Raw genomic sequence first — 27,049 nt, 5'->3', positions numbered from 1 at the left:
AAATTGCAGTATATCAGCATGTTTTTAAGGTTGGTGGGAAAAAAAAGACCTCTAGTCCCAGTGGTATCAGTGGAGAAAATGTCCATTGGATTCTAGTTCTTAAAAAAAATATCTGAGTCATGCAGAAAACGCTGGGCTTGGGTAATGTGTGGTTACTGGAGTGCTCAGTGAGGGGGAAGGGAAACACAGGGCCAGCCCAGAGCCTCATCACAGCCCCATGAAAATTAACATGTCTGTGTTCTCTAAGGAGGAGGGTGCTGCATGCCCAGGGGGAAAAGGAAAAGGAGGGGGAGGAGAAGAACGGACGTTCCTTTTGCTTCCATCTCACTGCAAGCTTGCTAAATTCAGCCCTTCATTTGCTGAAAAGAAGAACCAGAAATCCAACTCCACCTGGCAGGACAATTTTTCCCCTAGTCGTCAAAATCTGGAAAATGGGTGTCTGGACTGCAGGAATTTTTATGAATAGTGAATGACAGTTAAAACCTTAATCCCTTTCCCACTATTTTATGGACACTTACATGATTCCTACAATCTGTACCTACAAGGAAACCAGTTTTGCAAAGGTGGGATCAGGCAGAGAGCCTCCGTGGCTGCAGGGAGAGGTTGCTAAGTACATATACATGCATTTACTTGAGCATGAGCAAAAGGCAGCACCACAACAGAGAGCCCAGAGCACCACACAGTCACTTTGCTCCGAGGATGGAACCAGAACTATGGGAGAGGAGGGATGGATTCAGCTACTTCACTCTTTTCTGGAAAGAGGTTTCTTTGAAGGTAGGAAAACCTCAGAATCACAACCCACAGCCCCTATCCTGGAGAGCCAAGGGAAAGCAGCTTGAGCTCAGGGCAGTTGGTCCTTCCAGACTTTCCAGATGGCACCTGGCTCTTCCTATGGTTTAGGGTCCACCATAGTGTAGTTTTTGGTTTGAGGGTTACATTAAAACATGGATTTCCCTGAAGCTGTATGATTTAGAAGTTTATTCCTCAGGTTCAGACTTACTGCTGTTGTCTTAATCCACCCCCAGCTACAAGTGAGCCTCTTTACCAAAACCATCCAATTTCTCAGGTTTTCAGGGAAAAAAAAAAAAAAAAAAAAAAAAGCCTTTGTTAAATATTGTTGAAAGGAAAACCTTTTATTTTTATCAACAGCTCCCAAGGACATGCATTTTCTCAACAGCTTCATGGACAGGATATGCCAGTGGGAAAGATATGGGTTTTAATCACTGTCCCTCAGCAAGGTGGAAGGAAGATGTGTTTTCTGTGGCTTAAACAAAGGTCTTAATTCCAAAAGGAGCTGGTGATAATGGCTGCTCAGCTAGAGGCAGCCTAAAGGGATCCATCATCAAGGGACTGGGTCCTTCAACTTTCTGAAACATCAGAGCTTTAGAGCATGACAAAAATAACAACCCCAAAATGAACCACACAGAGTCACAATCCCCTTCAAAAACCAACCAACCAAAACCAAATAAATGGGTGAGGTTTTGCCTGTCATCCACATGCAAGCTGAGGAAGGAGTCCCCTGAGATCCATATCCAGCTTTACAACTCCCAGAAAGAACACAACTGGAATATCATGCTGGAAGCATCTCTCTAAACATAAATCCCTTCACAAAGAGAAACACTTCATAATCCTTCTATTCATGACTGTCCCTCCAAATTTAAACGTGCATTTAAAAAATAAATAGGGCAGGGGTGATGTGCAGGAATAGCTTGCTGCTTTTTCTTTTTTTTTTTAAATCAATAAAACAGCCTTAAAGAGGCCCCATAGAAAGAGTTCAGTTCATTTATTTTTCTTGGAAACTTCCAGTCTCCTTAACTCTTTTTAGACACATAAGAGGTGAATGATTAAGTTGGAGCTATTATCTTTGCAAAGAACATCTCTGCTGGCTGCTGGCCAAGAGGAGAGGAAAAGTGAAATGAAATAAACAGGCTGGAGCTATTGTGCCCCTGACTGGTCCCTGTGGCGAGGTGCTGGGAAGCTTGGAGAAGTTGAAAGGAGGTCCCTGGGTAGGGACTGCTAATGAGGCAGGACACATTTTGGAATACAGTTTTCTGTGGCCAGAAATATGAGCTATTAATAATTTCATGAGACAGAGTCAGCCCTTGCATTAACAGGTGCCACTTGGAACTGCAGCCTACTGGTGGCCACTCCTGCCAGCTGTGGCTGCCACCCCTCCAGAACATGAAAGCAAAACCTTTTCCAGTGAAGGGTATGCAGTAAGTTTAGCTTTACAGAGCCCTACTTCATGAGCAGGGATAATGTCCACCACTTCTTGTGCTGTCTCTGCACAGCTGCAGCACTCGGGGCTGTGGGCAGGGAGATGAACCCCTGCAGTGCTGGGCAGCAGCAAGGTGAGCAGCAGGCAGGTCCTCTGGCCCCAGATGTGCACCCACTGAGCCAGATGTGCGCCAGATGTGTGCCTGGCTCTGCCACCAGACACTAACAGCCTGTGTGTCTGGTTTCCAGCTGACACACGAGCTTTGGGCAGACAATGCCAGGTGAGTTTGGGAAGAACTAATGTCCTGAGCAGAAAGAGATGAGCAACCTCAGGGTCTGACTCTTGGGACTCCATGTAGCTCAAGGACAGCACCAAGGCACTGCTGCACTGGCATCAAAGAAGCTCAAGGACACATCCAGCTTTTGGTGGAGACACAAGATCTTGGGTTGCAGCTGTCTGGGGGATAATTCACAGCCCTAGGATGACCTGGACAGCAGGCAGCTCAGGAAAGGGGCTCAGGTTCCCAAGGAACCAGTGGTTGGCCAGACTGCTGGCCTCAACCTGGACCCAAAGGAATATCAAACTTCACAGCCCACTGGGGTTATCCTCACAAAACACCCAGAGGAGTGAGCATCTACAAAGGTTACAAACACTTACTCTGTAACAGCTCCATCTGATACAGCAGAAATTACAAGATGTCCTTAAAAATGAGGTGATTTAAAAGACCTAAATAGTTAAAACCAGCTTTATTTCCAGACTTCAGGCTATGGATTTAACTTGTCTTGAAAAGAAATATGAGCTGGAAAACACTTAGAGATTTATAACTACAGAGGGATTACAAGCAACACTTCAATACCTTGCTCACAACAGAGACATCAGCCAGTGGACAGAGCACTGGGATTAATGCAGGCAATTACATAGGGATGCACATATTGAAGTTGCTCCAAGAATTCCTCTTAGTTGCTAATTTTATTTTAAGAAATGGTTGGTAAGGTATTGCAAATTGTCCCTGGATCTGACTGAGCCAAGGAAAAGCTTGAAATGACCACCATAGTATGCCATGTCTTTAATGTACCAGCTGACTTGCTTTGAAATCACCCTATTGGATTAGTCAAAAAAAAAAAAAAAAAAAAAAAAAAAAGGCACAAAAGGGCCAGAAGTAACATTTACGTCACAAGTCACATCTGCTCCTGTAATTGCTTTCCTGTCGGCTGTTTTCAGTGGAGAAGGAAACCCGACTGAACCGGTATCCAACAATGGATCACAATTCCCCTCCTTGAAATCTCTAAGTTTTCTTGGGGAAAACCACGGCGCACAGCTGACCCTCAGCGTGCTGCCGTGAGGACAACAGCAAAATCAAATGCTGGGCTTTGACAGAATGTTTACAGATCCCTTGGCAGGAAAGAAAAACGCAGAAAATCTCCCCTGTGAACTTCCTACGTGCGTACGCAGCCCCAGACGGCACAACAATGGCAAAGTCACCTGCCAGGCTGAGCTGCTGGAGGAGAGGAAAAGCCATGAGAAAGTAACGGGGCTCATTGACGCCTAATCCTCCAGCCACAGGCAATCAAACAGCCCGGCAGCAATAGCGGTGAGAGCACATGTGTGCCGAACAATAGCACAGCAGCCAGGACAAGCTGTTAGAGTGTGGGTCACTTAGGAAAGGGCAGAAAACCTGGCAGACTACGGGGAAAAGGAATAAAAGTTTAGCTTAGTGCAAGCCACTTGCAAAGAAAATATGAAACGTGCACAAATTGTCTCACAGGTGAGAAAGGGTGGGTTCTCTGCAAGAACAAAATGGACAGATGATGCAAAGACTCTTTTACTATACAGCTTAGCATAGATAAGATAATAGATAATTATCTTTGCCTCTTCCAAACAAGAAAGAACAAGAGGGAGCATCTGTTCAGTGCTTCATCAGAGCCAGGATTTTCTCTGCTTGGATTTCAGAAATCCTGAGACATTTCAGCACTAAGGCACAGAAAATCCTTACTCCACTACTGCTGCTGCGAATCCTAGCAGTGGTATAATCTTTCCAGACTGGATGCCCTCCTGCCGCTGCTGCAGCATATCTGGATACCAGGTGCTCTGCAAAGATGTCCTGAGCAGGACCAAGCTTACCCTGGATTTGCTCAGCCCACTCACCTCACTGCCACCACAGCAGTGATGCACCTCTGCACACCAGAAAAATCAGGTTTTTTTTCCTTGCCTGCACAGTGAGCACCACACAAGTATCCTATTTTTTTTTTTTTTTAAATAGTATTTGGTCCTGATGGTAGTGGGCACACACAGCCCTTGCTGCTCAGCCTGCCAGGAAGAAGCTCTGGCTGCCTCTCTGTGTCAGCTGTTGGGAGAGAGCGGCCGTGACTTTCCCAAGCAGATGGAAGAATGATCTGCCATGAGCACTGGATGCAGGCATTCAGTATGACTGTTAACACTAAATTTGCAGGGACTGATTTCTGTGCTACGCCTGTCAAGCCCAGAGCACCAATCTCATTTCCTTCACCTTCATTTTCTTCCTTCTCTTAATAAAATCTATAAGTTATTCCAAAACTATTGGTTTAGCAGGCATTCGATAAATCAAACATCGTATGGGGAGATGGCCGCTGTTCCCTGAGCCAAACACATTCCCATATTTCCTGGCTGAGGATGGTGACCATCAGGACAAGCATTACATTTCAGCTTTGCTTGAGCCTAAAGTCAGTGAATAGCAAGAGAGTCTCCATCTGGAGTCATTTTATAGCATTAGAAAAGTTCTCCAGCAGCAGCCGCTGCCTGCTAATATTAAAATACTTGGGAGAAAAAGCAATACATTTTATTAGGTTGGTAGGAGGAGGGAAAAAAGCTCTACTCAAGACTTCCATTAACTTTTATGAATATCTCTAAAGACATTTATTTTTACAACAGCACTGAAGCAGAGGAATAAAACCCAAGTTTCTTGACACACAATTTCTCACTAGAGGTAAGTCTAGAGTGTCTGTGTCCAAGCCCTCCTCACATGAGGAGAAGTTCTGAAAGCCCAAGCTTGTGAGAGGAAGGGTAGCCCTGTGGCATATTCTGTGCTTTTATTCTGGTGCTGCTGCAGGTTCTCTGAATGAGTTTCTCTGCATCACTGTTTTGTGCTGGGGATGTTCAGGTCTGCTTCTGGAGTCCCACCAAGCACTGAAATAATCTGTCCCACTGCAGATCCTAGCTTGCAATAAACAGAGGTCATCTTTTGCCTGAAAGCTGAGTATTTTTACCTTCTGCATGCACCCTCTCTTGACTTTGGTTACTCTCATAATTTCTGCTGCCCATCCAAATTTCAGCCTTTCAAAACCCACCACATTTTTGGCCTTTGTTATCTCCGGAGGTGATGAGATCCTCAGCCTGGAACCACCTCATATAAAAAAACCTCCCCTGATCTGAATTTACCACCTTCTAATTTCATTGAATGCCCTTTTGTTCCAGACATGGTCTCACTAATCTATTTTCTCTAGACTATTTATTATTTTCCGTCTCCTCTTAAAACCTAAAGTTTCTAAAGTTACGTTACGGAAGGAGAAAAACAAAAAGAAAGAAAAAAGCTTCCCAGGAAATTGTTCTAAAAAAATGCTCATATCTTATGGTGTGGCCTTGCTGCTCTCTACAGCTGCTGCAAACAAAGCTGGTGTGACGTTGAGCTGTGGGACAGAGGCACAGGTGTGGTGCACTGGCATGGGAAGGGCAGGAGCCAGGGAGCAGAGAAATGGAGGCACTGTGCTCATAGCACCAACACAAGCAGCATCCCCAGCACTGTCAGCATCACAGCTGGGAATTTGCTTGGATTTGAGGCTGTGAAAGGCAAATCCTGAAGCATTTCACCATTGCAGCTCCCACCCAGACACTGCTCTCAGAGAGGGGAAGGTCTCTTACTGTCCCAAGCATGCTCTGATTCTCACGAGTTGTGCTTTCATCAACCCAATGGGAAACGACAAAAATATCCCTGGGATGACTAAAAGCCCCTCAGCAGGGAGCACTTTCCTAATGAGACTTCCAACACCAGCTGGGAAGCAGCCAGCTGGTTGGGGTGTCTGCAAGGCTGCTGTGGCAGGTGGCTCCTGCCCTGTGCAGCTCTGGGGATGTGCCTTACAGTGCAGCCACTGCAAGATGTGAAGCAGAAGACCCTTAGGCCCCTCTGCAGACACAGTTTTATCTGGCATCCTTCATGCTTTCAGCTGCATTCTTAAAGCAGGGCTGCCCAGCAGCTCTGCAGGTTCTACTGAGAAGATCTGAGAAGGCCACAGAAGATAAGTGACATGGTGCAGGGGCACTGGGACCAGATTTAATATTGGTCCAAGCAAGGTGGTCCCACTTGGCTTTTACAGTCCAAGGGGATGAGTGAATACTACATGCTCAGCCTTGGCAGCAGACATTTGCCCCTGGGTTACCTTTTGTCTTCTGCCTTCCTTTGAACCAGCTGAACAACAAAAGGTACAATTATGCCATGCAGCTTCTGGAGTCATTTCTCAAGAGACCCCTTCCAGCAATTCAAGCAGCTCCCATCACCCAGAGGCTCTCAAATACCTGAGCAAAAAGACCTGGTACCACAGGGGCTTATTATTCCCAGTGGAACAGCCCAGTTCTTGTCCCCAGTCTAGGGCCACAAACTACTGGGACAATGCAATAATCACAGTCCCTCAGACTGCTTCACCCAGCAAATCAGCAAACAGCTTTTGCAGAGGAAGGCTGGGGCACCAGGCCCAGAAGCAGCAGCTTCTCACCCATCCCCAGCCAGAACAAGGCGCAGGGCTGGCTCTTCTTCAGGGCTCAACCCAGAAACTTCAGCTCAACCTTCCCCCCCTGGCACAAGAGGAGTCCAGCTTTGACTCCTTATCCATCATTTAGACCTTTCAAATGATCTAAGCAGCTCTGAAGGGTTCAGAGCAAAGCATGCAGTGAACAAGCATGGTGCAACCACCCTGTTCAGGTACTCATAAATTAGAAGGGAAAAAAAACCCCACAAATGCCTCAGGACATCATTCCCTAAAGTGAGACAAAGCTCCTTCTGCTGGAATGGCAGGCACGTGTCTTTTCCAGCGATCCATGTCCCAGGGGCAGGACATGCTGTGCATGAGAACAGCACACACTGCTCAGTGCACTGAGACTGTCCCCCACTCCAGGGAGGAAGACAGCTCAAGGCAGCTCCATTTTAAATTCAGGAAGATTCCTATTTCGGCCAGGATAGTTTTTTCAACTGGTTGCTGCGTGTCTCTGCAGCTCCTGCTCCCAGTGCAGAGAAGCTCCATGTACTGTCAGCAAATCATCCTGCTCCAGAACAGTATCAGAATCTGGGTACAATGAATCCATCTCTCTTTTTCTCCACCTCAGGGAAGTTTATCCGGGCTGGGGGATGCTGCCAGCCCTGTATGCGGTACCCGACTGCCCTCTACCTGAAAGTGTGGGATGCACAGCGTGCAGCTGCTCAGCAGCCGGCCCCTTCCCACCCCATGCAAAGCAACGCTGTCAGCTACAAAAAATTAGAATAAATGCATCCAGTCCTTAGGACATGCCCTCTTTAGTTTCTCAAGACTCATGCCACAATGCCCCGAGTAAGGAAAATGTGCCATTGCAAATGTTTATAACATCTGATTTAATGTTACGCAGTTTCTCCCAGCCATAAACCAGAACAAATACTCCCAAGATTTATTACATCCTTCCCTCTAGGGCCTTAAGCAATTGTTCTTGATTAATTCAGCAGCTAAACAGCACTGAGCAGAACATGATAATTTTGCATCCAGGATTCCTAAGACACATACTGTTTTCCACAAAGATTTAGGTCTGAAACCAGAGAGATGAATCTTTAAATATGTACTTATCCATATACATGGGGTAATATACAATGGATGTTTCCATCTTGCAGAGAGATGCTGTGCTAGGTCTCTTCTTTCTCCCTGACATTAAGAATTCCTCATCACTTTTTGTAGCAGTAAATACCTGTTCCTCAGCTTAAAATGTGGAAAGGACTGATATTTGCAAACTTGCCTTAGTGCAGTGTCATTTTGAGTGAAAGAAACATTTCTCCAGTACCACTGTTAACAGGAGTTAACAAGGGGGGAGACCTTCTGGTGCATTTCTCCTGTAAACACATGCAGTGTGGAGAAATTTCCCTTTGCCTGAACCCACACATCACCAAATTTGACACAATTCTGCTTCCTTGCAAATCTATGGAAGAGTTTTGAAAGTTCATTATCTCCTTTGTCTACACAAAAGCCTGACAGCAAAGTCTCCACTAGGGAAGATTCCATGATGTTGGTGGAACACTGGTGTCAGAGTACAGAGACAGGCAGTTCTCCACAAAAGTGTTGGAAAAACAAAAGCCAAGAGTTTCTTACACATTTCCTTGTGACCTCTCAGGGCAGGTCTGTGCAGGTAACAACTCTTCAAACACCAGCTAGGAAATATGAAAGGGTACTGGAAGGAAGAAGGGAGCTTTTCTGCTTCCCAGCTTATTCTAGAGTCCCATTCTGCCCTGAGAGAGCTGTGTGTTCAAGAAAGGGTGTAAATCAAGGAACAAAGCCAACCTTTTTGCATACAGTTAATTAATTTATGGAAGCAAAACCAGAACAAAACACTAGTGATCAATGTATTGGCCTCGAAGTTGAGAACAATTGAAAATAGCAAACCTACCTTATATCATCACTGCAGTGAGCAGAGGTACTGGATAGGGTGTACTTCAGTTAACTATAATGTACAGAATTTATTATAAATTAAACTCTTTACTGTACAAGGCAATTTACAAGTACTGTCAGGCTCACAATGTTTTTTTACAGCTGATTTTTCAAGTATTGAAAAAACATCAAAATAACATTAATTGAATGCTCCCTATACCCTTCCATATCCTCAAAGACATTTACACATCTTCAAGTAATCAAGAAAAACCAGCCTAGATTGTTTGCATCTGATGGGCCATTACTGCTCTACAATATCCACTGGAAAACCATGTTAACAGTGCTTTGACAATAATGTATTTGAAGCTACACAAAAAAAATCGTGGAGTGTATAGACTAGTGCTTCAAATTCATTTGAAATATAGCCTAGCATTTGTCTTGGCTGCATTAACAAGGTCTGTTTTACCAATACATTTGTATTTATGATGACTAAGGGCAGATTATAGTTGTTAAAATTTGTCCTCCTGACATGAAAACACTACTTTGTCATTAATACATTTTGTAGGATAAACTATGATGTCAGGTCAATGTAAAGGGTAAAAACTTTCCTAAAGTATGCACACATCATTTTTTTAAAGCTATTGAGCCTAATGGAATAACAAAGGTCATAATAACAAACCATTACAGCTTTGGTCTTGGCAACCATGTCCACAGAAGAATCCTCCAAGAAACAATCATCATTTCTCCAATGTTATGGCATTAGGACGACAGGAATGGTTCACAAATGAGTCATGTGAGCCCAGAAACGCAGTAGCTATGTGAAAGCTGAGCAATCAATTATTCATTTGTTTACTAAGAGCTTTCTCAGCTTACATTATCCAGGACTTCTTAAAAAGAAGAACTTTACAGCTGTCCTTGGCTGTCCCACGAGGCTGTGTTCAGAGGTTGGAAAGATTGCTTAATTTCCTTGTAAGCAATCTGGTATTTTTATTGAAATAAACAACAACATACGGGTTAATTAACTGGGTTCAACCTGAGACCCAGCAGGTGTCAAAATATCAGAGACAGAGGTCTGGGTGGATGATAAGATGGAAGATCAGGGCAAGGAAGAGGATCTGCAAGCAACCAAAATTGAGCTCTTGTTCCAAATGCAGTACATGAAATCCCAAGTAAGCTTTCCTGAGCATAGCACATTGAAGATACATACACACATCTATAATAATAATGCATGCAATTAATCTGCTCTGATTGAATTACATTTTCCTCATTTCTTAGTGGTTGTTTATCCTAGACCCTAACAAAGCTGTTAGACTGAAAAAATTTCAGCAATAAATGAGCATGATTTAAAGAAGTTTAATTGTCACACCTCCAACTCTCTTTAATCTATGTTCTTTTTGCCTTTTTTGGTATGACCCATCCAAAGCAGGGAAAACTGCCACACAACAGAATTGAGAAAATTTGGACAGAAACACAGTGCAATGAAATTCAAAGCAAGCTTATAAAATGAGCTAATCTGAGGGGAACTAAAAAATTGTTTGAGTTTGAGTTTGTTGGGGTTTTTTAGTTTCCTCTACATGCTAAAACTAATGAGGAACACTAAAGCTTAGGATAAATGCAGAACTGCATTTCTGCAGACAGCAAAAAAAGTTTATACATGGGATTCCACCAAATTACATCTGAACTCTGTGAATATTTTAGATGAAACCAAATTGATAGTGACCTGAAATAGAAATATCTTTCATGCTGACATTCCCATTGTGTTCAGGCTGAATTAAAAAAAAAAAAAAAAAATAAAAAGCAACCATGGAATTGGAGATTTTGTTTTTTTCAAAATTGCCAGTAAATAAAAAAAATTCCTACATTGACCTTTTGGCATTTACCTTGACCATTCAGCCTCCATTTAATTCCCTGTTCTTTTCCAGAATAAATGCAAAAAATGTGTGCGTATTTTAGGAGACATATCACCCTTTGCATTGGCCTGCATCTACTTCTAGAAACAAGGGCAGTGAAAATACTGTTTTAACAATATAAATTATTGCTGGACTCGATGATCTTAGAAACCTTTTCCAACCTAAATGTTTCTATGATTCTTTTAAAAGCCTGCAATATTTCTGGGGTTTGTAGAAACAATTCAAATTTTGGCATGAAGAGAGTCCATGAGGATTTAAGAGGTGGTGTGGCACTGTTGTGAGATCTGCTTGATGAAGAAAGAAGGGTCTCACTTTTCATGGTTTTTTAGTGTTTCTAGAGACTTTTCCTACCTATCCTATGCATTTTTCTTGAACCCACTATCCCTCCCCAATTTTTTATTAAAACAACTGAGTGAAACTGGCACTCACAGGTAGGATAGCTGGGATTGCTGGAGTGCCTTGCCAGCCAGGGAAAGCTTGGAGGAGCCCCAGGAGTCCTGGTTTTGCTTCTTCCCCTGATCATGCCTAATGATGCTGACACTTCATATAGATAATTACTAAGCACAGTTCCATCTTCCTACTTTATGAGGAAAGCAAGTATCAGTCCACCCATGTCAGAGATAAAATACAGGAGGCTCAGAAAGGCTGTGCAGGGTCACGTTAGGCAGAGCTAGGAGCAGAATCCCTGTCTAAACAAAAGTCTCATCCATTTCACTCCACCACTCTCCTCTAAATGATTATGCCAGTCCTGTGAACTGTAGGTGCCTGCACATAAAATACTCCCTGTCTACTTTCACTAACAGATAAATGAAGAGATAACCATCACCAAAACAAAAAGCAAATGAGAGAATTGGCTTTTCTGTGGTAGACACTGCAGAGAGGAAATTCAGGAGAATTCAGGGGAATTCTAATTTCATCATGGAACAGAAAGAACAAGCTACAGCAAGAAAATAGATGGATAAAATGTGCATCACCACCCTTCCAATACAATTATCTCTATTATTATGGGCTTCTTCTCAAGATAGTTAACCATCTAATACAAAAACGTGCATTGAAGGAATTTGGTAGTTGTTGGCTTTGATAGGCATACCTTTAATCACCTTTTCTTTTAAGTGGGTTACTCCTATCTCAGAATTGTGGTTTGCTTTGTTTGGGGTTTTTTTGTGGCTGCACATGAATTGAGGGATGGAATTATATATGATCAAAATGAAAGCTCATAACCTTAAGTCATGTATAACCAGACACAATTTTTAAAAAATCTGACTTAAATAAACTTCTCAGCATTTCAGCTGGCTGAAGCTCTTGTACATTAAATACATTGCAAATACACACACTTAGTGGAAACACTATTCATTTGCACAAGGTCTGAACTGCTTATTCAAAGATCAAAGAATGAAATTTATATTGAAAAGTTTAAAAAATGTAGAACGTGAGACTGTGAAAAATGAGAATTTGAACATCTGAGTTACAGTCCTATTTTCAAATAGTACATCATTTTATGAAGTTATTTGGAAAATTGATCCCATATATTAATTAATTTTCAACTATAAAAATGAAAGGAAAGTATTATTTCTCTACAACTCTAATAGATTAAGAAAGCAAAAAGCAAATAATGAGTGTTATTAGGAAAGAGAGCCAGGGCAAGGAACCACCTCATGAACACTGCTGAGTAAAGACAAATTAAGCTCACAAGGAGAGATTAGCAAAGGGAGAGCAGGCAGGTGGTGAGGAAAGCAAATGAATAAAGACTCACAATGCAGATAATGGTGCTCATGACTAAGTGACTTGCAACAGCTGTTTTACAGCATTCCTTCTGCTTGATAAAAGTTTCCCAGGTCACTGTCCAAGCTATAATTGCACAGAGAAGAAAGCAAAATCATCCCATCCCTCTCATCTAACCTGAGTTCCAGTTACATTGGTCTGCAAAAGAAAGTACAGTAAACAAGAACTTCCTTCCCTGTCATATTCCTTGTGTTTCCTTACTCTGACAACCAGATAAAATATATGGTCTAAAATATAAGTCATATTAATTTCAGGACTGTTGTTCTATTAGACAGAGTAAGCATATGTTGTAAAGAAAACCTGAAGATCAAACATCACTATAATAATTTGGTGGCATAAGAGGTAAGAATAAAGTCTGGCCAGTCACAGGATCTGTGCATAAGTAATATTCTTCCAGAGGTCAATATGATGCAAAACACAACTCAGAAGGGATCTCTCAGAGAGAATCTTTCTCAAGATCCCAGACAAAAGAGTTGCATTTTCCACTATTACCAAACCACCTAAAGAGCAAGGGGAGCAAAGTTCCCTGAAACATTCAGCCAGGGGTGATCTGAGCTCCAGCAACAGCAACAGAGCCCTGACAGGTGAGCAACAGCAACTCTATTCAAATGTGGGTGTAAAGTGTATTCATACTTTGTCTATGATTTAAGATCCTAACTTTTGTATTTATTTAAAAAGCAGCAGCACTGTCAAACAGCTGACAGTAAGATTAAAATACAGCTTTACTTCTTGAACATCTGGAAAAGGATAGGAGTAGGAGAAGGGTTTGCTGACAGCTGTAGAGCTAGCACAGATTTAGGATACCATGTTGCCAAATGCAAAGCTCCTTCAGGCATGAGTGAAGGATCCTCAGCTGGATCTGTCCTTCGGGATACAAAGGATGTCAGTCTCTCAAATTAATGATTCCCTCTCCTGGAAACCTACAGTTTGTTGTAACTGTGGGAGCCTTAAGTTCATGCACAGTCCTAGGACAGGCTAGAGAGGTCATGCTGAATTCTTTTATCTGGAAGAAGTTTATGAGTTTTGTAAGATGACCACAGCCAGAGAGTTTGGTTTATTTGCATTGAAGCCCATTATAGACAGAGTTCTCATTTAGCCTTACAGACATCCCAGTGAGCAGGTACATGGCAGCAGATCTCATCAGGGCTCCTTGGATGTAGACTACAGATCTCACAGCAGAAGTGCTGTTTTCCATTGCTGCATTTCTGTATGTAAACAACATGGTAACACAAACAGGGATGCTCCTGTGTGGCAAATTTGTCAGGCTCAGACAAAAAGAAAAAAAGCAAATCTCTGCAGGATGCAAGACATACCCCTGCAGTTCCACAAAAACATCTTGAAGAAAAGGAAAGACAAAGATCATCTGTAGCACACTCAAGTCAAATCCTACTTACTGAGGTGAAATCATTTTTCAATTTCAGCTCTTGGTCTTGGAAATGCTTGATATATGGATTTTTTAGGGCTTACAAACCCTTAACTCTTACAGTTAAGTAGAAGCTAAGTAGAAAAAGGCCAGTGATTAAGGCTATATGTATTCAAAGAAGAACTACCGAAGTGTGGAACATGTCAGTAATCAAAAAAAGGAACAAATAAGTCACCCTAAAAGCAATTTCCAGCGGAAATTGAGAGCAAAAATAAACCATATTGCACTGTGAGCTTTGACAAGTGTAAATAATACTTTAAATAAATAAATAATAGCTGAAGTCATACAGGTTTATTGTGCTCACTGGGTATGTGAGGCCACTTCAGCTTGTCAATGTGCCCATAGATTGCATACAATCTAGATTTTGTTTACTTTGTTTGTTTTGTTTTTCCCAGAAGATGCAGGGAAAGTTCAAGAGCAATCTAAATCTCTTTTAGCCTGCCTATTCTTTCTATCCAAAGTTATCTATTTCACAACAGGCAGAATTTAGCATTTGTTGTTAATGATTTAAAATGCCAGATCTATTATGCAAGTGCCTGAACCCATGGACTAAAATGTTTTGAACACCTTTTTTCCACTTACATTTCTAGAAATAAATTACAGAGTAAAGTAGCAGTACAAAAAACAAAAACAAAAAAACCCAACCCCGCCCAACCAACCAACAAAAACACCAAAACAACAGAACAAGAAGGTGGAAAAGACTGACTTATCATTCAACTTTGATCTCTGCTGTAAGGCAGAATCCACTACTGTATGATACAAGGTTTGTCCAACTGGTCCTTAAAATCTCCATCAGCAAAGCCTCTCCTGATACCTGCACAGCCTTGTTCACCTTCTCTTTCTCTGGAAAAGGAGGCTCAGGGGTGACCTCCTTGCTCTCTACAACTCTCTGAAAGGAGGTTGTAGCCAAGTGAGGGCTGGTCTTTTCTCCCAGTAACAAGTGAGGTGAGGAAATTACCTCAAGCTGTGCCAGGGGAGGTTCAGGGTGGACATTAGGAAGGATTTCTTCACAGAAAGGGTTGTTAAACACTGGAATGGATCATCCAGGAAAGTAGTGAAGTCACTATCCCTGGAGACGTTCACAAAAAAGCTGGACATAGCACTCAATACCATGGTCTACTTGACAAAGTGGTGCCTGGTCACAGGTTGGACTCAATCTCAGAGATTTTTTTCTAACATAAAAGATTTTATCATTCCCCCTTGAATAGAACTCAGAAAGGTTTTCCTAATGCCTAACCTGGACGAGCCTGCTGCTCAGCTATACACAAATGGAGGGCTACCATACATTCATGTTTCAAATCCTATGTTTATGCAGCAGTAAAGTTAGGGAGACAGGATGCCCTGCAGAGAAGCCATGGTTTCTGTTCCAGCAGGCAACATAAAATCCTGAATGAGTCTTTTGCCCTCCCTCTCATAGGAATGAAATGCAGTTTTGCCACCACTGCAGCTGTGGATCAACACTGACTACCTGTGGTGGTAACAGGTGATTATCACCACATTTGCTTCAGGAGCAATCTGTACTGCAAGGGAAGAGGAGCTAAGGGCCTGTACCCAAAAAGCCAAGAACAGGACAAATAATCACCCCTGCAAGTACCAACCCAAGCTCCTCACAGCACAGTGGAACATCAAGCAGAGATAACCCTCAAGCAGAAATCATGTGTTACCTTCATTCTGGATTCAATCTGGCCAAAGTTCCTTGGCCTGCAGCACCATGGGCTTCCAGACCCAGCTAATGTTCATCTGCCTGCTGGCATGCCAAAGGCTCCTGGATGCTGCCAGCTCACTGCACATGCCCTGCACAGCACACACAGGCTCCTGCCCGTCTCTGAGAAATTCCTGGCAGCCCTCCCGGAGCCACCACTTTCTGACTGCAAAATGCTGCCAGGGCCTGACTGTCATTATCAAAGCATTACACCTCTCATGTTTCACTCTGCTCTTCTCTGAGAAGGAGAGGATGATTATCTATTCCCCTTGGGGTGTGTAAGGAACCAGGTGAATTAGCACACCTGAGGTGCTGCAATCCCTTCACGAGGTGACCAAAGGAGTATTTTACAAGCGACTCCTGGCTCTAATTCAGAAGTTGTTTCCTGCTCCTCCTGTTGGCTGCAGAAGCAATATTCAACCATGTTTTCACAAACTTGTGAAAGAGGTTTTGGAGATTCTTGGTGCCCTCCACCACTCATGAGTGCCACTTCCTTTGCAAAGAGCTGATGCAGCACTGTTGAGCAACAATGTGAAGCAGGCTGGTGCCTGGGCTGAACCATAACAGAGGATTTCCCCAATGCTCTTCCAAAATGTACTGGAAATGCACCTGTTTTTTTTTTGTAATACAAGAAGAGTGTTTTCTTCTATTTGTTCTGATCTATCAAAAAGACATTAAAAGAATATTGTTAAAAATACCCAATTTTGGGCAAAACAAAAGGGAAATGGGGGAGTGAGAGAGAGCAGTGTGTGGTTTGGGGATGGGGGCACTGAACTCAGGAGTACCATTCCTAAACCACAATATCACATCAAAAGCTTCTCAGAGATTTCCTTTCCAGGTGATCATTCTCCCACTTGTTTAATCCCTGTTGCAGAATTGCCAGCTCATCTTAAAGCAGGGAAGAGCAGCTTGAAAGGTTTTGCTCAGTACAGTTATTCCTTCTCACTGACTGATAGCATACACACCATTTTTAAGAAGCTGATGTATGTCAAACCTTCATGTCACCCTTGTGTCCCTACCTGGTTTGAACTTGCTCCATGAAATTTATGGAAAGCTCCCTGCTATTCAGCCACACCACTGGCAGGGACTGGTTCCAGTCACATATGCAAATGAAACAAACAAACAAAAAGATGCATAAAACTTCACTTGGGACAGGTCTGAAGATAGAATCTTGGTCAGTTATTTATTTCCTTATTTTCCTTATGGAATGAAGATTGCTAGAAGAACTTCTGACACCAATGGGATTAGACATAAATAAATTCACTCTAACTAAATCAGCCTGGGACATCCTATATCCCAAACTGATTTTACATCTTTCTTCCTTTCTTTCTCAGTATATCATCTTCAAGAGGTAGATATTTGGCATGCAAGTGATGCATTTATCAAAAGCTTCTGTGACAGTACAGGCACAAACAACATTGCAGGAAAGCCCATCATACTGGAAAACCCCCATGTCCCAGTACAGTGCAAAAGACAGCAAAAGATTTACTGGAGTTTCAAAACCAAACTAAGTGACGTTATTTTCCAGAGAAGGCCAGCAGCCAGCTCTCAGCAGAAAGGTCACAGCAAAAGCTAAAGCAGGCTGCAGTTGGTCAATGGCACACCCAGGGCTGCTCTCCAGCTCCACTGGGTACCTCTGGAGATGCCACCTGGCACCATCCAGCACGTGGAGCCTCTTTTACCAGGCTGCAGAGATGTGCACACATTGGAGCAGGGGCAGGCTGCTGGGCCAGCTGGTCACCTCTGTGCACAGCATCCCCACAAGTGCCACTGGGACACCTCACTGGGACATAGCCCTTTGATGCAGTACAGCCCACCAGGCACCAGGGGCTGGCCTTTTCAAGAGGGGACTCCATTTATGACCATGCACTCTCCAGAAACCTGCCTGACATACTGGGGTAAAACAGAACCCCAGGAGGAACAGTGAGGGTTCTACACTCTCAATAGAACTTGGCTTTATGCAGAGGAAACCCATTTTTCACTGGGCTTTGGCAAACAAAAAACCCAAATTATTTTCCATTTTAATGAACTATGATAATTGTTCTTCTCCCTTTCCTCTCCCTGACCTCACCACACATTAAGGTGAGCCAAAAGTCCCAATTCAATCCCAACACCCCCTTCCCACCTGGCTGCACTACACCTTGAATGGCTACATGGGCAAATGGACTAACAGCCACTGTAGCTCTGGCAAAGATGTTCAGCCTGCAAAAAAAGAGACTGAGCACTCAAATGCAGTATGGGATGCACCATGTGTATGACAGCAAGGGTCTTAAAGTGCAACAGGAAGCACTGAGGCTGGACATTTAGAAGCAACATCCAGGTCATTTTCATTAAACATGGAGTGGGAAAGGAGAAAGAAAACTCAGCCAAGAAAAATAATGGAAAGAAAAAAAGACCAAAAACAATCTGAAAACCGCAACAACAAATCAATCAACTTTTAAAGCTTCAAAAGCTAATTATCACAACTTCATCTAGGGCTGGGACACTGTGTACCTTCCTGCTTTATTTCACTGATGCCAGGAGACTTCTAGTTCAGAGGATGTACCAAAAGTAATGCCTCCATTTTTTTAGTGGAAACCTGCCAGGAAAGAAAACAGAAAAATCCATGCATGCATCTATAATAGGTTGTGGTGAGCATGAAACGAGAATAGCAAGTCAGGGAACCTTCACATTTTGCAGGAATGGAACTTCCATTCCCTTCCACAAGTTAAATATGCTATCCCAAAAAGATTCTTCTCATGGGAAAAAGTAAGTAATCAGGAATGGAAACAAACTGGTTAGAACTGATTACGTTGCTACCTCTGAGATGCCTTCAGATATTTGGGACAACCTTGGGGAAACTGACAAAACAAAGTATTTGAGTATAAATAAAAGGCACACAATTTTGAAACCAAGCTTTGTTTCTTAGATGTTCAATAATAAATATATTTATTGGCATTTATAAATCTGTATTATTATAAATATATAAATATTATTTTAAATATTTCCATTATTAAAAATATTATTATATTTGTAAATAAATCTATGCCTGCATATATGCATATATATATATATATACATAAACACATACACAAACAGCTGACTACTTTATGGGTTTAAGATGGAAAGAAAAACATCCATATTGCAATACCCAATTAAAAAAAATGAGAGGACAGAAGGAATTGGATTGCTTTTCAAAACCACCTTTGTGTTGTATGACTTTTTGTGGTGAATTTCAAGATTTTGCAATTTTTGTGAGAACATGCAGACTAAACATTGACTCTCCACAAATAAACCCTAAATAAAACCAAAAGCATTATATAAAGTCTATTCTAAATAATGGGCAATCAAATTTTATTTTTTAAAGGATAAATGAGGTTGGTTGAAATGTGGTTGCTTTCAGACTTACCTGCAGGCATGCATCCACCAAATTGACAAATTTGAGATGGTCTTCAAATCCAGCTCCAAATCCACTTTGACAGCTTCACCTTGATGAACAGATAAAGTACAGTGACCTCTCCTTTAATTAAGAGAGGGTATGTTAAATAGCATCTGTGGGAGGGTATTTCAGAACAGGCATGCAAGACACACATATGCTATCCAAACCCACTCCATTTAAAATGTGCAAACAATCCCAGGGGGATGGGAGAGGGCAAGAACTATCTGACTAATAGTTTAAACACAGTTTATTTTCTTCAAATGTAGCTGGCATCAAATGTCTTTCTGTACACAGAAAGTCCAGTGGGGTAGGAACAGCTATTTTAGGGCTGAAGGAAGGTCAGAAGAACACAAGACAAACATTGGTGTTCCAAGTCTCTTGTAAGGATGCTAAACTTGACAGGGCTTTTTAGGAAAATGCATTTGTAATAAAGAGATGCTGGCAGAGGACTTCATAATGATTAAATGCATTAAGGACTCACTTTTTGGTCAGCAATGTGTCTGTTCAACTGCTTGGAGCTGTGGTTTTGGGAATCTTTTTCATAACAAGCAACAGAAAAAAGACAGAGATTTTTAGTTTTAGGGCTTGGAGATTCTTTTTAGGAGGCAAGTATTTTTGGGTTTGTTTTAAATTAAATGACATAATACTATAACCTATCTGGGCAGATAAGGTTATAGTTTTCTTTTGAAAAGCAGACCAAAAAAGAGCTTTAAATGCAGTGATTTTTGTAGTCAAGCAAAGTAACTAAGGCTGCAGACACACTCTAAATTCCATAGGTGCAGGAGCTAATCTCTTCTGCTTCCCACACAAGGAGACTATCCAGCCAAGCCATCCATAGCTCCACTTTCTCTACAGCTGGTAAGTGCAATATTTACTGTGAGGGTGGTGGAGCACTGACACAGGCTGCCCAGAGAAGCTGTGGAAGTCCCAGTCCTGGAAGTATTCAAGGCCAGGCTGAATGGCTCTAAGCAAACTGGTCTAGTGGAAGGAAGGTGTCACTGCCCATGGCAGGGATTTGAAACTAGATCACCTCTTAAGTCTCTTCCAACCTAATTTATTCTGTGTTCCATAAAGAATAAAAAATGGGAAAAGCACACAGTTTGTTTTTTTGTTTTTTTTTTAGCAGCTTTCCATTGTCTGCTGCACTGCCTCACTTCCCTCAGCTCCAGTTGCATGTTCAAACTAAAGAAATTAGATAGATTCTGCTCTTGGCAATCTTAGAATAGGTATGTATGTCACTTACCCCTTCATGGCAGCACACCCTGACACCAGCACTGCTGCCACTGCTTTCCAAGAGATTCCACAAGGCCAACCTGAGCCCAGGTTATCAGCAGTGCCATAGAACTCCCAGCAAGCTGTTTAAATTTTATCTGCTCTCAGCATCCTCCCACAGCACAGCTACTCCCAGAACAGGTCCTCTGGGAGCACACAGCCAACACTGCCACTCTGCTTAAAAAAAGAAGAGTCTTGCTCTGATGGAGATCCCAGCTGACCACTTGGACAGATGTTTGGGTAGCACAGTTCAGTTTCTCCAACTAGAGAGCAGCAACACACAGGGTTGTCTGCAAGCAAGGTGCAGACAGACCTTCTGCTCCATCACACCCAGTGCTCTAGAGCTGCTCTTATTTGAATCAGCTTTTGAAGGACTCCAGTCTGTGCCTTTGCATGTCAAGTAAGCTCAACCTTTTATTAAAATCACTTCCAGGGCTGAGAAGATGCTTTCAGAATTTCATGGAAACAATGAACTGTTTTTCCAGACTTTTTTACTAAGTTCAGAATGATGGTTCTATTTGTCTTGCTTGCTCCCTTCAAGATTAATTACACAGTAACCTGCACCCCTAATTAGGAAGTTTGTGACTCACATTTCTGAGCATGTGAATATGAACTGGAAGAGATTTAGTTCTGCTAAAAGTCTTGCAGCCCAGGATGTTGAAAACTACCATTGGACATATTTAGGTTTATTAAACAGAAATAAAGGACAAATGAGGGAAATTAAACTTCATGCTACCTGTTCCTTGGGGTAACTGCAAGGAAAATATTCTGCTTTACCTTGAATAAATCCAAGAAATGGAGAGTGAACTGCACAACTGTAAACACAGTGGAACATAATTTTTCAGTGAGTGAGTCTTTATGTTTGAAAGAATCTAGGACATTGCTGATACTCTTGATCTCTACCATGATATTCTTGCAGCCCAACTGCAAACCCATCACTCTGGCTTTTGATCTTTTTTCAAAAATCTGAAGTTTTCAAAGGATGCAGGAAGCTGGCCCTGTGGCTCATACTATGTGAAGAGATGAAGCAAGTATTTTCCAAGTCTGAACTAAATGTCTATTGCTTTGTTTTCTGCAGCCAGAGAAGACTACATTCTTACCCATCTATTTTAATCCTACATGTCTATGTGTGAAATCTTAAAAAAAAATGAAGACATTTAGCTGCCACTTTTAACTTATGCCAAAGGGATGTAGGTAGGTCTGCTAAAAATAACTGTCATGACTTACTAAAAGTAATTCTGGCTGCTGACTGAGGAATTGTCATCCTACATAATCTTTTGAAGACAAACCTCAATTAACAGTGAATGAAACTGGTTTTGGAACCAGTCAGCTGTTAACAGTCAGCTGTTAAACAAGCAGTGATAAGCTGTCAGAGCAATTTTCTGCACTAGAGAAGATACAGTTCTCTACAATAATGCTCTTGGAGGAAAGGGGAGTTTTTGCCAGCCTAGGTGACACATGCATAACTGCTTTAGCTTTACATAGCGTCAGAAAAACGAGAAGTTCCCACCTAAACTCTTTACTGTGATGTACCACAGGCTGCTCCATGTCCTTGCTCTGCACAGGTGGAAGACAGTCTCTGCCTGATGTTTAGCTCAGGCTACAGTTAGTAGTGGTTTGTTTTTATCAGTGTCTCTAAGTACCTGTAAGTGGGTAACAAGAGGAAGGATCCAGGCTCTTCTCAGTGGCGCCAGGCAATGGGCAACAACTGGTGCACAGAAGTTCCACCTGAATTTGAAGAACTTCTTTACTGTGCAGGGGACCATGCACTGGAACAGACTGCCCAGAGAGGGTGTGGAGTCTCCCTCACTGAGGGCATTCAAGAACCATCTGGACACAATCCTGTGCCACGTGCTCTGGGATGACCCTGCTTGAGCAGGAGGTCGGACCAGTGACCCCAAGTGTGGCCCTTCCAACTGACCCACTCTGTGATTTCCTTCAGTCAATGTGATGAGCTGTGGTCCACTAGGGAGAGTGGCATTCCTCAATCCAGGTTATTGCTGAATACTGGGAATTGATGCTATTCCACAAACAGGGCTCATTCTCAGTCCATCTGCACAGAAACACGGAGAATATGGAACCATCCAGTACCTTGCCCTCACTGACAGTCTCATCTTGTGCAGCTCCAGCCCTTAGCACACACAACCTCTACACACCCAACCCTTGCTCATCTCCTTTCCCCATCCAACCATTCCTGCTTCCTGGTCATGATGAGTAAGTAAATTTGTTACCAAAAAGGCCCAGTGTGTGAAACTCTGAGTTTACCAATTTCTTCAGATAAAATGCAAAGAATTACTAGTAACAGTGACATTCTACGTTGAGATTGTTAACATTAACACAATGAAGATTATGTAAAATATAAACACTTATGAGGTATGAATACTGCCTCTCTTCCAGCTGAAGACTGATACACATGTGAGCTTTATGCCTGCATGACTTCCCAGAATCTTCCATCCAGGTGAAACAAAGACTTTGCAAGTGAACTCCTCAGCCCTGAAGCTACCTAGCACAGGGAATTTCTTATGCATCTTTGAATGACAAAAAGGAAATGTAAGGTGCTAGGACAGATCAAAAAAGAGCACCCTGTGGCAGCCCTTTTTGAAACTTGCCATTTGTAGAGGCAAGATCTGTGAATCTCTTGTCTTCTTACAGGGCAGCAGAGTGATGCCTTTGGAAGGCTGTTTTTCTCCTTAGGATGCAGATGCAGATCTTTCTCGGGTTTTTTGAATGGAGAACAGGCTTGGATGAAAATGTATCCATCACCAATCTTAAGCAACCCAGAAATTTCTGCATTTAACAACTGTCATTCCTGTAACAGTCTTTTGCAGAACTACTAGTACAATAAATGCTGTAAAAAAACCCTTTGGTATTATATTATGAGACATGATGTGGATTGACTTGAGTAAACATTCATATTTTTAAACCCATTCATTTTCCCCTATTTTCATACATCTCTGAGGAAAAAAAGTTAAGTCTGTGAACATTTTTTTCATTATCTAGATCATAAGGGTTGCAAAACTGAGTCTGATGACCATTTATATCTGATATTTCTGCTCTCTTACACATATCCTCTGGTTAACTGCACATATTTCTAAATCAGAGGTAGTGTTAAAAAATACAATCATCATTATTAACTATATATAAGATCCTGGAAACAGTAGTCAAAATTAAATGCTGAAACAGGAAATTAAAAAAAAAATCACAAACAAATGTTACACCTTAAGAAAGTTGGATTCATTAGAAGTTTATACTTTTGTTTTCTTCCTCTAGAGCTAAAAATAATTAACAACTGTTTAAGTACACAATTTTAAAAACAGTGGCTTATGATTGACACTTTTCAGTCAATTTTCTAAATTGCTTAAAATCAAACACAATTCCTACAGTTACAGCAAATCAACAATCATCAGAAGATATTTACAGTGCAATGTTCTAACTCATGCTCTCAACTTCACAAAATGGCCACATAATTGATTTAAGTGTCATCTGTGAACCATGTTGTACTCAGATGCACACCTGTTCTAGGATTCCAGCCACATTCTGCTAAGAGGCTTTACAGGAGTAAATCAGGGGTTTAGATCTACGGCCTCTCCCAAGCAGGGATGCAAATGGCAGTTTCTCCTTGCAACGACAGCTCCATTTCCAAATCAGCCCAATTGACAGCAGCCTAATGAGAGGCAGTGAGATCTACACTGCACAATTTGTGTTATGCAAATGCTGATGTGCTGCTAGAACAACAATGGAAAATACAAGTTTGGACAGAAGCCAAAAAATCAGCTTTTTCCTTCCACTTCTTCGACTTAATGAAGAGACACTCTTAGCTAATTGCTTTGGCAGGCCAGCAGGCTGCCTGTGCTTAAGGAATTCCACAAGCTTCCAGCTTCTAACACTAAGAACTTCCAACATGTGCTTTTTAAGAGTGAACCTCAGAAATCTTTTTCTTTCCAAAAGATGCTTTTTCCCCTCACTTCTTCCCATTAGTTGCTGCTTCAGGCACAATACACAAACATGCAACATGCACTTCAAATTGGGCACTTGTCTGTCCCAGGAAAACTTAATACTTACAAAGCACCCTGCTGACAAAATGGAATTCAGAGCAACTCTGAGTTCACAAATAATATAAAACTGCCTTCCCAACATGATTGCTTTAGGCTTGGCACATACATCCACCTGCACCTTACTCAAAGCTCAGTGACTCTTCATTTTTCAGGTCTGAGTTGTGACCATACATCAAAATTCCCTTTTCATACTTAAAATAGAAAATTAAGAATCTAAACATTAGATTGGATCACATTTGTCATTCTTCACACTTAATTTGACTCCTCTTTTAGGCAAGGGCAACACTCTTTTCAAATTTTGTATCCATAAAAAGAAACAAGTAGACAAGCGTTCCAGAGATGGCAAGCTTTTGTCCTGGAGGCCACTTTAAAACATCACGTAACAAGTAAAGAAAAGATAACACTGCTCCAAGTCAACTAGTTTTCCCCCTTACTTGTTTTATGCAGTAGGAAGTATAATTATCAGCTTCCTACAAATAGCTGACATTTTGGTTAGATTGGAGCAGGACAGGGGACAATCAGAGATTTAAATGCAGAAACAGTAAGGATGCTAACATGCTCTAACTGCAGCTTCCCAAACATCTGTTTAGCAACCCAACTTTTTACACAAAGGGATTCACTGAGCCAGAGAGGAGCTATGCATGAGCCCTACAATACTGGCCTGGACAGCAGCTTGAACAGGGCAGGCTCAATATCAGATCATTCCCTATGGCTTTTCCTCCCCTTCAATGTGAACGAAGTCTCTGGCACAGTGAACATCCAGTTCTTTTAGTCAAACTGGAAACTCTACTGCTATGTTAGCAAATACATCACTACTCTACAGTCTCAGTGTTATGCTATTGTTCACAAGATAAAAAATAGACAGTTCAAACTGTCAAGCAGAGGTCACAAACTAAACAAGCCCACAGCCTTATATATGACTACCTGGCACCCCTACATCCAGACCTGACTATCATTTAGTCAGCTCACAATCCTTCTTCTGGTATAGAGACAGTAGAAATCTCCAGGAAACAACTTCAAAGAAAGAAACACTTCTAAAAACTACCTCTGGACATAGGGCAAGGTAATTAGGACCAGAGGAGGGTAGAATCCAACCCTAAGGATTGGGACCAAAGGCAGGAAGCAGAGCCCTGCCATCTGCACTCCATGATCACTTGTAAAGGCAGCTCTATGACAAACATACTTGTGCTTGGCATGAATGTTTTTATGGTTCTTTATAGGCACTAAATGTATCTAAGACATGATGTAAACCTTGTACATGATTTTGAATTCCAATATTGCAGTTGACAGGAAATTTTAGGAAGTGTGATGCTCACAGTATTGCTGTAAAGTGTGCCTTGGATCAGTTTCTTTTACAATAGCCTCCAGGAAAACTAAATATGGGGTTAATACAGGTGAGCCAGCAGATCACATGACTGAAATGACTGGCACTTCACAGGCTCAAAGAACCTCCTGCACCTTAAAAAGTACAAAAAATATTGCAAGGAAGAAGAAAAAAGTTATGCATACATGGAAAAACAATCTGTATATCAAAGTAAAAAAGCATCTTCTGATCAAAGTCTCCTTCATTCCCAGACCATCTTGTACACAGGGTCTCCAATTTGAATCGTTCCAGTTTTGTTAACAGCGAAGTATCTCCCAAAGAGAGGGCTGGCTTTGTAAATGTGTCTCTCGGATGGGTCACATAAGCGGTAGCTGCAGAGAGAAAGCCCTTCGTTAGAAGAAGTGATAGCAAAACCCACACATCAAAACACCAGTGATGAAAGAGATGATATGCAAATAATGATGCCTTGTTTTGGTCATCATACTAGGCTAAAAATTAAATAAATATTGTAGTTAAGAGAAGCAAGTAGTTCAAAAAGCCTAACTGTATTCACTCATTCATGTTTAAAATACACAAAAATCTTTATACAGAGAAATGTCAAAGAAGCAAAGTTCTTTAACAAAGTTCTTTAACAAAGAAGCAAGGATATTTAGATACCTTAAATACCTGCTACCCCAAGCTTTCACTGCAGCAGATATGAAAGAGACAGGGAATGTGAAGTTTGCAAGAAAGATGAGAACTTCCTGAATTTCCTTTCCACACAGAATTGCAAGTGGACTGGAAGTCAACATACACAGACCTTCACACTGCATTATTATGTCCCACATACACTTCAAACCACTTTTAAAACAATACATCTGTTGGGGTCCAGCCTAAATCCTCTCCCACAGTTTAAGAAACAGTGGTATTTTTATAACCTTTTCAATGTTTCCAAGGGCTCCTTCCTGTCCATGATCCCAGTGTCTGGATTAACAGTGGTTAAAATACACCTGCAATGACAGAAGTGCCAAATCAGTCAGGGCTTCTTATCACAAACCTCTTTGTTCCTATGTAAAATAAAGGTCTCCAATGTTTACCTGCCACAACACACGGTCCCTTTCATCTCCACATCACCAATAAGAATATCCTCCCAAGTGTCCTGAGGGAAGTAAACATTAGGCACATATTAAACACAAGCCCATGCAATTAGTTTTCCAGAAGTTGCACAGTCATTCACAAAAAGGTACAGCATTCCAGATGATCACCTTTACTAGCACCTTCAAAATATGCATAGCTACACTACAGTACCATAAAGAAAACCCTACTGGCACTGCATT

General features: G+C 41.8%; 2 protein-coding genes across 3 annotated transcripts in view; both read right to left on the bottom strand.

Moving 5' to 3' along the window:
• The window catches only part of MARK1 (microtubule affinity regulating kinase 1), a 213,509-nt gene that overhangs the window by 108,799 nt on the left and 77,661 nt on the right, over window positions 1–27,049 (bottom strand). The gene's annotated exons all lie outside the window — the stretch shown is intronic.
• Window positions 24,782–27,049, bottom strand: part of MTARC2 (mitochondrial amidoxime reducing component 2) — a 110,710-nt gene continuing 108,442 nt past the window's right edge. For both annotated transcript variants that reach the window (XM_079299266.1, XM_079299265.1), the window contains exons 6-8: window positions 26,810–26,871; window positions 26,651–26,722; window positions 24,782–26,104 (exon numbers count right to left, since the gene is read on the bottom strand). In XM_079299266.1, coding sequence (XP_079155392.1) covers window positions 25,975–26,104; window positions 26,651–26,722; window positions 26,810–26,871 — 264 coding nt within the window. In that variant the 3' untranslated portion in view covers window positions 24,782–25,974. The remainder of the gene's footprint in view (window positions 26,105–26,650; window positions 26,723–26,809; window positions 26,872–27,049) is intronic.

Source organism: Erithacus rubecula (genome assembly GCF_903797595.1).
Source record: "Erithacus rubecula genome assembly, chromosome: 2".
In the NCBI taxonomy this organism is placed as follows: Eukaryota; Metazoa; Chordata; class Aves; order Passeriformes; family Muscicapidae; genus Erithacus; species Erithacus rubecula.
Note: the sequence above shows the minus strand (reverse complement) of the source record. Positions and strands in the feature narration are given on the sequence as shown.